Below are 13,907 nucleotides of genomic sequence, written 5' to 3' on the forward strand. Positions count from 1 at the left end.
TATATATATAATGTGTATATATATATATATATATATATATATATATATATATATATTCTATGGGATCAAACAAAACCATTGGAGAATAACTCAAGATTTCCCTTTGCCTTTTATTTGTTTGTAAAAAGCACATGAATTACATGAAATCATATTTGTGAAGAAGTGTATGAAGCCCACTATGGCTTTGATGATATTGGACTCACAACAGATAAACTAAACATAAGAGGTCTTTGAAACTCAAACTCCAATATTTTTAGGTATTCTAACTTCAAGAAGATGAGTGTAGACAGGGAGATAAAGGAGAGTATAAAATGACAACAGAACATAACATTGGCCTCTCATTCTTAAATTTGACAACCTAATTCACTAGCTCTAATGCTGTAGCCACACAGATGTACTGAGTTTATCTCTATCATGGGCCATGTCGCTTTCTCACAGTTGAATTCCCTAAGCTGTTTTTCCAGAATGTTTTGAAATCACTGATTTTGTTTTTGAAAAATAAGGATTAGTAAACAACTCAGATGTATTTAACATTTTTCTGCTTTTAACTGTCCCCAAACTCTTTTTCAGAAATCTGTCTAACACAAGAAATGCCTCTGTATCCCTCTACAATCTGGTATAGTGTCTCAATAAAGATTTATTTTTGAAATAACAGCTGCACTTCCTTTTAAGAGATGCTTTTTATTGGAAATTTTCATGAACCCAACTCTATTGCCTCTGCATGGATGCTGTCCTTCATTGATTCTCTTTTTCATAGGGTTTATGAACCTTTTGTTAATTTATTTTCAATCACAGCATAACAATGCCCTCAGTATCTTTTAATGGATTTTCATTGTTAACCACTGAATGGATAGCAACTTCTCAAAGGTAAATTAGTTAATTGAACACAACTCAGCATTAGCCATCATTATGAATCGTGTTAATGTACAGTCAATTTACAGGCTGTACGACACATTTAAGAGAGCAGTTGGGATAGAAAGTTCTTAATGTATTTATAACTACTGATATCTGCCGCATCTTTTTAGAGCTAGAAAAGTACACTAACCATATGGGTAGCTCTGTCTAACATTTGTTCTGTGTGCTACAAAACTTACTGATTTTTTTGTCACCTGCAGAAAGAATTCAAAAGCCAAACCATACTCTGGTCAAAATCCTCACAAATAAATCTACAAACATAGAATTAATTTAGAAGTCTCTCCACATAGTTTCTTTCAAAATGCACACAGGGGGTATATTACACACATTAAACACAACTTCTTTGACTTGGTAAGTTTTAGGTACTTGGGGGAAAGTTTAAGTAAGCACTTTATTTCAGATTGAAATTAAGTAAGCATGGTATTACTGTTAACTCTGTGGTTGAATCATTTAAATATTTCCATTTCCTTTTTCAGTACATACTTACTAATGAATTCACATGTAAAAGACACTGCATTATATGCAAAGGGACTATGAACATAAACTGAACACTGGTCTGGATTTTAAAAACTCTAATGAAGATAAATTTTTCAAAAGAAAGATAAATGCACTATGCTTTTAGTGCTATGAGAAATGTTTTAAGAATCCTAGAAGATAGTGCCTTATCCCAGCAATAGTTTCTTGAAAGGTGAGAGAACAAGGGAAGAATTAGAGGTTATGCAGGAATTTGCCTAGGAGTACAGAGGGTAGGAGTGAAGACTGCACAGGTTGGCATAAAAACTTTTCATAATTTGGAAAGGCAAAAGTAGAAGCAGAGAAGAGAAAAGGCTTGCATTAGCTGAAGGGACCAAAACGGATTAAAGTAACTGCACAGCTCATTTTGATGTGTCGGTGTTAGAAGATGAGAAATGAATACTGGCAAGTCAGGAGCTGGAGTATCAGCCACAGAACAAAACTCAAATCTTTAAACAAAACACAAAACAGACAAGTTTTGTGTTTTGTTTTTGTTACTGTGTTTGGAGGGACTGTTTATTTGTTTTGTTTTGTTTTTGATACAGGGTCTCACTACGGAGCCCTGGCTGGCTTGGAACTCTCTATACAGACCAGGCTGGCCTCTAACTCACAGAGATCTACCTACCTCGACCTCCCAAGTGCTGGGATTAAAATCATGCACCACCACTGTTGGCAGCTATAGAGAAATGAAGGAGAGTTACCCAGCGTATTTGGTGGTCGTCGAAGCTATCTGTAGACAGCTTGGATGGAAAGGGAAGAGGTAAGATGAAAACAGGTTATTTACATGTAGCTGTGCCACCTCCTCTTTCTCAACACTGTGTATGTCTATCACCAGCCTAGTCATCCTTCTTCATTTTGACAAATAGCTTTGATATATGCCTCATTTCCTTCCTCTTCAATCTAACCCATAAATCCTTATGGAAGCTTTATCTGACTCTCTAGTTTCTCCATTCACTGATCAGCTTTGCAGTCCTTCACAAACTTTTAACTTTGGGAATCCAACTAGGCATACCTGTGATTAGTTCTTTACTGTTTCATTTTTAAAACTTAAGCTCAGGCATCTATTTTTATGATAATCTTCAAAGTCATCCAGGCTGATATTCACATTGTTTATTTTTTTTTTTTCTTTTCCACTGTTATTTTTAATCTCACTGAGACTAAATGCTACTTTCTCCTGCCACTTGGTTCCTTTCTGCACATCTATTTTTTACTGGTGATATATCCCAGTTTACCTCTTCAAACGATCGTCTTGTCAATAACCTAAGATCATGAGTCTTGTTTCCTGTTTTGTATGTGTCTAACTATTCATAGTTGAGTCACATTAGTTTTTTATTTAATAAGTACTTATTTTTATTATGGTATTGTTTTTAAATTTTTCACAACATTAGCAATTTTAATTCTCCTAAAACTTTTTGAGGAAAATGCACTCCAGATGCTTCCTGAAGGAGGAACTGAACCACATCGACCACAAAACACTTTCTGTGCAGAAAGCAGGCATGAAGCTGTGGGAAAAACCAAACAACCGAGGAAAAGAGACACATGGAAAATCCCACAAACAAAAATGCGAGGACCACAGTCCACCGCTGAAATCAACCATGGAGGCTGACATGTGAGTGGAATGAGCAAGCCTCCAGACAACTTCAGCTTCTGAATGGAAGCCTCAGACATCGTGGAACAAAGAAGGATAAACCTTTGTTTCAATAACAAGTTTATCATTCAATTCAGTGAACACCTTTATGACTTTGATTTGACTTTATTTTGCAACATTTAAAACAGTCAACCAAGCCTAGTTCCTTTAGGAATTTGTATAAGGTATAGATGCACTTCATGCTCTGATTTTTCCTTGCATCTTTCTAGCAACTCCTCTTAGCTACTGATGAGAAAGCTTTGGTCCATCCTGTTCTCACGTCTTCTCTGTACCAGTTTTCCTCAGTAAGGAGTATAAAACTGGGAAACTCACTCCAGAGACACGTCTTCACTTGCATAGCTTCAGCTGTATGCCAACATCTCTTCAAACACGTTTAGCCCAAATGTCTCTTCTTGGTTCTTTGCTTGTTATATGTTAAGCCATTCATCCTCACGGCAACTCTAGTTTGATAAGCATATATCATGTCTGCTCTTTTCACAGTCTTTATTTCAACAAATGACATTAATACCTAATAAGCGTAATTTTCTAATCTAAAAACGTGGATATAATTAGGATAAAACTTTGTCTCCTTTATCTTTTTTACTATCTATTGCTTGTTCAAATTCTCTTGGTTCCATTTAATGAATACTACCTGTCTCTTTAATTCCCAAAGGCACTGCTTTATTTTTACTCTCTACTTGGTCATTACATTAGTTTTCTCACCTATTATGCTGTCTTTTCTTCAATCTAGTGTACATATTATGACAAGACTATTTAAATGTCTTTCCTGGAATACCTTTAAACATCTGACCATTTCTTGAAGATCAGTTCAAATTCCTAATACTAAATTTACCTCCAACTTCATTTTTGTTAGTTTCTCTATGCATAGTCTTTCCTAATTTTTTTTCTGATTTTTTTGGTCTGGTCCTATCTAAATTTCTAATTTCCTTTCCTCCATTTGCCTTCTCCTCTAACATCTTTGTATATTTTTATTCTCTGTTTATATAGCAGTAAATATAAAAAGTCTTCTTTGGCAAAGTGAGTTGTGCCAGCCTCCTCTACTTTTACCACCTCTAATGGCCTATGGTTACCCCTATCACAGACCTGTCTACCCACAGTTTTAATCACTATTGGTGGCTTGATTTCCAGATAAAATCTTTGCTTAATGATGACAAAGTCATTCTTGCTCACAATTATTTATTAAATACCTAGCAAAATTCTACTTAAAGTGCATATTATTTACTGAAATAAAATTAGTACATGTTTTAAAAGTGTCTATGACAAATATATAGCTACAGTTGACTTCAGTCAGAGCTTGTAACGTATAAAGTAAGAGGGGAAAAAAAGAATGCTTACAAAGGCTTAAAGGAAAAATTAGAAGTTAGGAAATGGAGACAAGGAGTCTAGATCAACCTTGGATTCATCAATGAGAATAGAAAGAATGAACTTTAGTGGAAGGCCCTGAGTTAAACGAGGCTATTGAGTCACATGTGTCTGTGGGAGAACATTTCTGCTCAACACATGTGTTGACTTTGCCAGATTCCCCATTACACAGTTCTCTACAATGGCAACAGACTCACACACCCCGTGCAAAAGATATGTTATTCCGAAATAATGAGACCACATAATTAATTAAAGATTTTTGAAGAAAAGGGCAGACTGGTTATGGAGAACAAAGAAAAGGGATTCTTTTAGATATAATGAAATTGTAAGTTGACTCATTGGTAAAGATTATTTATTAAAAGAAAACATTGATCATTAAATTTCTTATCAAGGTCTTAAATCAACCAGTCTTTGTACTGCTATGACTGTTTGTAAAGGAAGAAATATCTTTGAATAAAGAATAAGTCCTAATGTCTCTTATGTAAATAAATAAACAGTACTTTCTCTAGTAGTAAATAGTTTTATCCCAGTAAACCTTTTGCTCAGGAAACCGGAGTTTGGGAAGAAAATGTGATCTTGAGATACCTGTGACTCTTACCACTGACATTTAATTTTGCCTTTGTTGATGAACTTGAACTTACATCAAAAGGCAAGTAGCCATTATTTCTGGAAGCCTGCTGTGTCTGAGATGCACTAGGAGAGAGGAGGAGATGTTCTCTTCTGAGCATTGCTGTGAAGATCCTTTACAACTCCTATTGTTGCCAGGCACAGACTCATTTTAAGTATACACATGGCATTTAAAACATCATTTTCCTTTTTTATAATGAAATGAATTCTCTCCTTACCTTGTTGTACAAAGGATCCATACACAAACCACATGGAATTGTAGAGTGTAGTAGATGTCATTGATCCCATTTGTAATCGTGGGGGATTAAGCCAGTTCAAGAGGTAGACCAGTAGACCCACCAGAAGGACTGTGCCAGCAATGCAGGCCCATAGAGACAGATCAAATGGTGCAAGGCAGGCAAACATGTCCACAGTCTTTTCAGCCCTTCGAAGTAGGACCCCCACTGAGTAGTCCATATAACGTGTTGTAAAATCCACAACATTCTCACGGTCTGGAGTGATGGTTAAAGCAGAAATCCCTATGTCGGCTCTCTGAGAAATTGAAAGAGAGGAATATATTAATAGTGTGAAAAACAATTTGATTTGTGGCACTTCACACTGCCTTCAGGGAGAAAAAAGATGCTTCGGACAACATCTTAAGTCTTTTCATATAAACTGAAAACACTCCAGAGACTTTTTATAGACAAACTATACGTGAATTTTGCATTTCTTACTGTAAATCATGCCCCAACAGAGTCAAACAAATTACCTTCTTCATTCTATCAGTACATGTGGAATCAGTAAAGAACACTTCAGACACAGATACACATGAAGAAGTTGCTTTTTTTTGCCTCTAGTCATTTTATCAAAGCTATCCTTAACACAGTAGCAAAGCAAATCTTACAAAGAATTCTAACAAAATATTTCCAAGATATCCATTATTTCTTAACATGTAAATTATTAAGTAGGCTATTTTAAAATTTCAGCTATTATCCTTGTCTTAAATTTCTCTATGTAAAATTTTATATTTGAGACTCTAAACTTATTAAGATTTATAAGAAGTCTCACACCTTAAAGTTACAATGTCATTTGCCAAAAGCCTCTAACATGGCTTTGTTGTATAAACTTCAGAAGCATTCAGTGAATGAGCAGTAATCATGGGGACAGATAATTCTTGAATTCATATTTCTTTTTCTCAGTATGTGTTTCTTTAGATTTTCTGTAATAGTCGCTACAGTAGCACATGCTATTTACTTATTTCAGACACATTAAAGAATTGCACTAAAATACAGAATAAATGTTTTCACCTTTAAATTCTGTGATATGAGAATACATATATAAATATCTATACATCTTGTTTGAAATAATGATCTATGACTGTAATTAAAGAAGCAAGAAGCCCCTTCCAGACAGATATAAACATCAGTAAATTGTTTACTGAACATTTTTTATTGTTCTATGAAAGGGGATAGGAATGCATTTGTCAATCAACAAATTGTTGTCAACAACAATTGTTTACTGAAAGTTATTAAACTATGGTGTTGTGAGCTAAGGTTTTATAGCTTTTCGGTACTAAGGAAAAAAGAGAAAGAAGAAAAGATGCCAAGTGGGATGCTGAAGCAACTTAAATCAAATAAGTCTCTAAAATACTAAGACTCTTACATACTCTTGGTTAAGTTAAATAATAGTGTGCATGTGTGTGTACACCAGGCCCATGTCCACTTGTTGCTTGACCTAATGCTCAGTATTTAAATACTTTTGTTCAATTAACCCCTATAACGAGTTATGAGCTATGTATTTCCTTCTTCATTTCAAAGGCAAATGCTAAAACTGAGAGAGTCGGAGCTCCCTTTGCAAGTCTCAGTTGATAAGCACAGAAATCAGTACTAAAGGTACGTTTTTCTTACTCCAAAGCTTGTGCTCACACCTACATTATGGTTTTATAACATATCCTTAATTTTCTGATAGATACATGTTGCAGGAAGTCAGGATTACTGTTTGTAAGACATAACTTGAAATTTTGCTTTTTTGTGTGTATGCATGGCTATGTATGCATGAATGCACATGCCTATGCAGGTTTGTGTGTACATGTGTGCAGGTGTTTGTGAAGTCAGTGGACAAGTTCAGGTATGATTACTCAGGCACCGTTCACTTTATTTTGAGATAGTGCCTCACTGACGTACAGCTTACTAACTAGGCCAGGCTGGCTGACAGCAAGCCCTGAGATCTGGCCATTTCCATCTTCCCAGCACTAGGATTACAAGCATGTACCACCACGCCTACCTTTCTTATGTGGTTTCTGGGGAACAAAGTCATATCTTCATGAAGAAGGAGCTTTACCCACCAAACCATCTCTCTAGACTGGAAACATTGTTATTATAAATTATACTCTTCACATTGCTACAAAGCAGTATAAATACGTGAATGTTTACTGAAAGGTATTCAACTATGGAGTTGTGAAAAACAACTATTTGTGTTTCAAGTGTGGTTTTTAACAGGATGGGATTAGATCTTTTCAGATGGAAAGTCTGACCTGGATCTTTGACTATTTGTTCTGTCTTTTCTGAGCTTTAGTAAATTTATTTGTGAAATGAATGTAACTAATATCATTATCATAAAATAACTCATTTATCTTGATCTTGATGGTGAATAAATAACTCCGTATAATTCAGTTAGGCTCTCTGAAGGTGTGCTTACTTTCTTAAGACAGTACAATTCTGTGGATCAGTAATATAATAACTGATATGCTTGTGACCCAAAGGATTAAAGACTCAAAGTCAAAAAATTACATCCCAGGAGGAATTTACTAACATCTTGGTGGAATATTTCTAAAAAGTTCATGCTTATTTTGCTAATCGATAATTGTTTCAGCCACGTATGGTGGTGCATGCCTGTAGTCCCAGCATTTAAAAGGTGGAGACAGGAAGATCAGGAATGAAAGATCAGTCTAATTACATGCTAAACCCAAGGTCAGCCTAGGCTACATGAGATGCTGTCTCAAACAACAACATAAAAGTTTCACATTTACATGATTATACATTGGAATAGCCACCTACTGATTTAAAAACTTTACTACATTTATTTATTTTTGTGTGTATATGTGTGAATATGCATCCACACACATGTGCCACGGCACACATGTGCAGGTCAGAAGATAGTTTACAGGAGTTCTGTCCTTCCAACATGTGGGTCCCAAGTGATTGAAGTAGGTCATCAAACTTTGGGGCCAGCACATTTACCTGTGGGGTCATCTTACTGACCCTATACTGATTTTAATAATGAATAATTCTAAGTATTATAAAATGAGTACTTGCACTGAAATAATCTCTATGACATTTATTTACTTGGGTACAAGGAAGAGATCATTTTGCATGCACAAAAATTGTAATAGGGCACCTTCTTGTCCATAGCTCTGCCATGTTAAAGTTTAGGCTGACTCTAGTCTCTGAAATTATCAAGCAGTTGACCCAGGGTGGGGAACACATGTCTACTGGACCCTGGTTGTCTTTGGAACAGGTCAGAGTGTTCCAGAGTGCACCGGCTAACTGCAAATTTATGGCTTCTATAGGTTATGCTTGGCTTGCTTCTGCAAAAGAGTAATTGTTGCTTAATAGAACAGAAATTGTTAAGGGACTCTCTACCTGTAAGCTTGGGAGCTTAAACTTGTCATGCCTGGTTATGATTTTTCTGTATAAAAGTTTACCCTAGAGATCATTTGGCACTACACACTTGGGTTCCCAACACCCTTGTGTAGTAGTCCTGGCCAGTAACAGCTCTCATTCGGCAAAACTTTGTCTGAGTGCTCTTCTCTGGTAAAGCACTCCACAACAAAATGTTAATAAATATGACAATTACTTACATGAATCTGTAGAGAATCTTTCTTAAATTCTCATTGAATTTCAACATTTGGCATTCTAGTCTTAAAAGAAATTGCACCTTCCCTAGGGCAGGCAAATCAGCATAACAATGAATTTTTCTTCTTTTTTTTTTTTTTTTTTGGTCTTTTTGAGACAGGTCTCCCTGTAGCCCCAGCTGTCCTAGAACTCGCTATGTAGACCAGGCTGGCCTTGAACTCACAGAGATCCGCCTGCCTCTGCCTGCCAAGTGCTGGGATTAAAGGCATGCGCCACCATGCCCAGCTAATAATGAACTTTTCAAACAGACATATCTATTCATACACACACACACACACACACACACACACACACACACACACTCATCTACTTTATTGTCTCTATATTTATGTCCTCTTCCCAGGAAGATGTTCACTCTGTCCTTCTGACAGCAAAATGTCAGACAGATGACTATGTGAATGCTCTTTCTATTAAAGATACTGAACTGGACAGAAAGAGTCAAAGACCACTGATTCAGGCAGATGGCCTCAAATCCACTGAATATCAACAAGCATAATCCAAGTGATCAGGAAAATCACTCATTCTTATCTTTTTTATGTATCAGCTTGATCAGCTCAGTTTTCTGCTTTCTAACACTGGACACTTTGAGACCTTTAGTCTTCCCACTAGCCACTAACTTTCAAAAGATGTCTTCTGGAATTACATGGAAAACATGAAAAATGTAAGATTCAAATTAACAGCAACTCCCACCTCCCCGATTCTATCGATCCCCAGTTCATTCTTTTGAGCCTCTGTTTACAAAAGAGGATCTGTTCTACTTTTTATCTAACGATAGCCTTCACTGGTAAACTTTACCAACTTTCTCCAGTTCAGGTACCTAAACCCTGTCTCAAGGAATCAACATCATACAGCCTGTACATTTCGTATTTGAAAATTCTTTAACTTTGTCTTATTAATATAAAAACAAAAATATGAAGGTCTTTCCCCAATTTTTATGACCTCTGACTCATCATAATTATGTTTCCTCTCTTCCCTTTTTGGTGTCAGTTTAATCCTGATTCGTTTTTATTTCTCCAAAAGCAGTTGCTCTAAGGCTCTTGCAACATGTAACTGGGCACTTATTCATGGAAACAGCCCTTCTAAGTCTCTGCATTGTTGAATCAAATCAACTCAGGGTCCATCTGATGAGGTGTCTCGACTGTATTTGGCAGTGACAATTGCTGCTCCCGAGGGTGGGTTCTAGAGTCATACTGACTGTTCATTGTCATAATTGATATTTCTATTAAATTCCACAACTATCCCTCAGATTTGACATGGCCAACACCATACTCATAACAGTTAACTCAAATTCTCTTCGGATGCCTCCTGCTTCAGTGAATGATGCTGTTTTACATAAATCATAAACTTTGTAGCCTCGTATTTCCCCCCTTAGGATCTTATGTAGTCTGTCATTATTGAGTTTTTTTCTTCTGAGAACCTGTATGTCCACTCTCTGCTCTACGGTTTCCAGCCCTTGTCATTAATTTCTTGGGCCCTAGCTCCTTCCAGTCTACACAAATACGCTTTTTTCCTTTCTGTATTGCTACCAAAATATCATTCTTTGAAGAAAATCTGATTCAGCTAGATCATGCTTCATTGTTTTTCAGTAAGTTTGCATTGTTCTTAGGGAAGTGACTCAATATGCACTCAATACACACTTTTCAATGGAAGGTTCTGTGGACAGTCACATTGCTCCACTTTCTTACCAGCACATGTTCCTGGTTGAAGGTCTTTGCACATGTTGCTTCTATGACCTGAACTACCTCCCTGAAACTTCTTCGAGAAAATTCCTACTTAAGCAGGGAAGCTGTTCATGTCCCCTGTGATTCGGACAGTAATGGTATTCACATTAACAAAAGCCTACCTACCAGGCTATCCCAGCAGTTACAACAGCTGTAATTTTACACATATGTGTATGCTTTATGATTTTTTTAACAGCATGGATTCTTCTACTGGACTACAACTTCAGGAAGGCATTAACTGTGGTGTGTGTGTGTTGGGGGGTGTCTACTACAGATTCTCCTTTTCTTTAATCTTCTGTTGTTTGTCAGCATTCCAAGTAAACAGAATTTTTTGTTTCTTTCTTCTTCCTCTTCCTCCTCTTCCTCTTCCTCCTCCTCTTCCTCCTCTTCCTCTTCCTCTTCTTCCTCTTCCTCCTCTTACTCCTCCTCCTCTGGTTCCTCCTCTTCGTCTTCTTCCTCCCCCTCCCCCTCCTCTTCTTCCTCCTCCTCCTCCTCCTCCTCCTCTTCCTCCTCCTCCTCCTCACTATTTTAGAGATAGTCTAGCTATGCATTGAGACAGGCCTAAAACCCACCTTTCTCCTTCCTCTACCTATCAAGTGTTCAGTGCTGGAGTTACAGGCATGTGCCACCGTGCACAACCAGAAGAGGATTTTTAAAGACTGAAAGGAAGACAACAGAGTAAAATTTTATGAAGTTTTATAGCAATAATAAAAGATTAGCATCTTGAATAATTACTTTGATAATTAAAATATGATTTGGGGTTTGCCAGTGTTTGTTTTTGACATTATCTAGAGTAATTAAGCATCTGTTAGAGTAAGTTTAATGCATGAGGAAACATTTAATTATCTACTGTTTAATGTAAAATGATTATTGAAATTTTGATTAAGACTAGCACTAAAACTAAAATATAGCTAAATTTTCAAAACTATTCCAATAACATAGTTATAGACTTTTCTTCAAAAGAGATATAAAATTTGCATTCTCTCATCATGAAAAGTAGATGATAGATAATATACTGGGTTAAGACTAAGAAGACACATGATCTGGAATCATGGAAGTTAAATTTAAGAGAATTTGAAAAACATTCTTCTAAACTTAATCAAAGGTGAATTATTATGTAAAAGATGTAATCATCTAGTTTATTCTTGTTTGTTTGTTTGTTTGTTTGTTTCAGACAGACATGGTCACCCTGTAGCCCCAGCTGGCCTGGAACTTGCCATGTAGACCAGGTTGGCCTTGATCTTACTGTGACTTACTTGCCTCTGTCTACTAAAGGCTGGCATGAAAGGCATGTACTACCATGCCTGTCTTAGTCCGTTCTTAAATGTAATGCTAAAAATATTATACTAACATGAATAACTGGGCATGTATTTAGTGCTTGCTGTATACCAAGTGCCATGTAATATGTTCATATCTTCTTATGAACAAATCTAAATTCCAATATTGCCCCACCTGATGCTGATAGTGTAGTTTCAACAAAAGGAATTTGGAGCACTTAGGGAGATTACTCAGTCAGTAAAGTCCTTGTTATGCAATCTTAGAACCTACATACAAACTAAATTATAAAGTAAAACAAGCATTGTGGTATGTGATTATAACCCCCTCAGAGAGTGTGGGACAGGCAGATCCTGGGCACCCCTGGCCAGCCAGCCTAGCCCACTTGATGGCCTCCAGGACCTGTCTTAAAAAGATGCTGGCTCCCAAGGAGTGACACCTGGTGTTGACCTCTTGTCTCCACATACATATGTGCACACTCACCTAAACACAAACGCACTCACATGAACATGTGCCCACACCCACACCCACACCCCACTCCCTCCCCCCCACAAAACAAATTACTTTGTAGTCTGAATCATTAAAATTTATTTTTGATTTATTTTATGTTATGTGTGTATTTTGCCTGCATGTATGTACGGGCACTTGTGTTGTGCAAAGCCTGTGGAGGCCGGAAGAGAGTGTCAGATCCCCTGGAAACAACTTTGAACAGTTGTTTGCCACTGTGTGGGTGCTAGAAACCGAACCTGGATCCTCTGCAAGAGTAACCATGTTTTTAACCACTGAGCCATCTCTCCAGCTCCCTAAATCATTTTTATTAGGTGAATTGTAATAGGATCTTATGCTAAAGATCAAATACAATTTTTAAGTTTTTTTAAATGAGACTTTAGGAAAACAAAGTCCTCCTAAGTTCCATGCAATTGATTTTGGAAGGAGATGCTGGCTTTATATTTGTCTCTCTGGCTCTTTTGCAAACTTTACATCAGTTTTAACTGCCTTAGAGCCTAATCTGTCATCCATTATGTCAGCTCTTAGGAGTTTTAAAAGTGGGCACTCCATTCTCAAGTCACAGCAGCAGATACGCAAAGCACATTACATGTGTCCTTCCCAGAAGCCATTGCCTCTGCAACTTCCCCAAGGTGACAACAGTTCATTAGCCAAAAATGTAGATGTGGTTTTCAATCGCCTATCAGCATTCTTTATTATATTATTATCCAACCAGGTTTCTCACACAGTTTTTAAGTGCTCTGTTAAAGACATCATTGAATTCAAAATAAATGAGTAATGAGATATTTATAGTCTCATGAATAGTTAACAGTTAAAGGATAATTAACTGCTTATTTTATCATCTACAGCACATCTGTAATTTTATCTAAGAATAAAACGAAGCTCATTTCTTTATTAGAATGCACATATATATTTAAAATTTAGAATATGCCATTTTCTAACCAGAGAACACTCTCGGAGGGGAAAATGGGGAAAATGGGGGTACTTTAACTGGGGAGGGAGTAGGGAAGGTTATACAGGGGAGTGAGAGGAGAGATAAATAATGCTTTAAGTGGTATGAAAATCCCCTTTTCATTTTCATATATAAAATTCATATTAACTCTTTATCACCTGAAAAAAAATGTATTCCTTTACTTGTGCCCCAGTGATTTTGACTTGGGAATTTGGTCTCTTTCAAATGGTCAATCACAAGTTTCAATGTGAAATGTTTTCCTGGAATTCCTATCTTCTTCTTTATCATTATTATTATTATTATCATCATCATCATCATCATCATCACCATCATCATCATCATTGCTTTAAGAAGAAAGAAAATAGTTTCTGAAGAGTTTTTTGCACACATTTAGCCCACTGAGTTTTGGAAAGTGTATTACTCTTTGCTTACTTTCCACAAGAATGGACTTCTATACTTTTTTAAAAAGTTCTTGACAGCATCTATAAATATTT

The 13,907-nt window shown here is 36.5% G+C and overlaps 1 protein-coding gene across 2 annotated transcripts in view; it reads right to left on the reverse strand.

The window, feature by feature from the left end:
- The window catches only part of Grid2 (glutamate ionotropic receptor delta type subunit 2), a 1,595,433-nt gene that overhangs the window by 341,846 nt on the left and 1,239,680 nt on the right, over positions 1 to 13,907 (reverse strand). For both annotated transcript variants that reach the window (XM_008844624.2, XM_008844623.2), the window contains exon 11: positions 5,284 to 5,596. In XM_008844624.2, coding sequence (XP_008842846.1) covers positions 5,284 to 5,596 — 313 coding nt within the window. The remainder of the gene's footprint in view (positions 1 to 5,283; positions 5,597 to 13,907) is intronic.

The sequence above is a fragment of the Nannospalax galili genome, unplaced genomic scaffold (assembly GCF_000622305.1).
Source record: "Nannospalax galili isolate Female #2095 unplaced genomic scaffold, S.galili_v1.0 scaffold441, whole genome shotgun sequence".
NCBI classification, from domain to species: Eukaryota; Metazoa; Chordata; class Mammalia; order Rodentia; family Spalacidae; genus Nannospalax; species Nannospalax galili.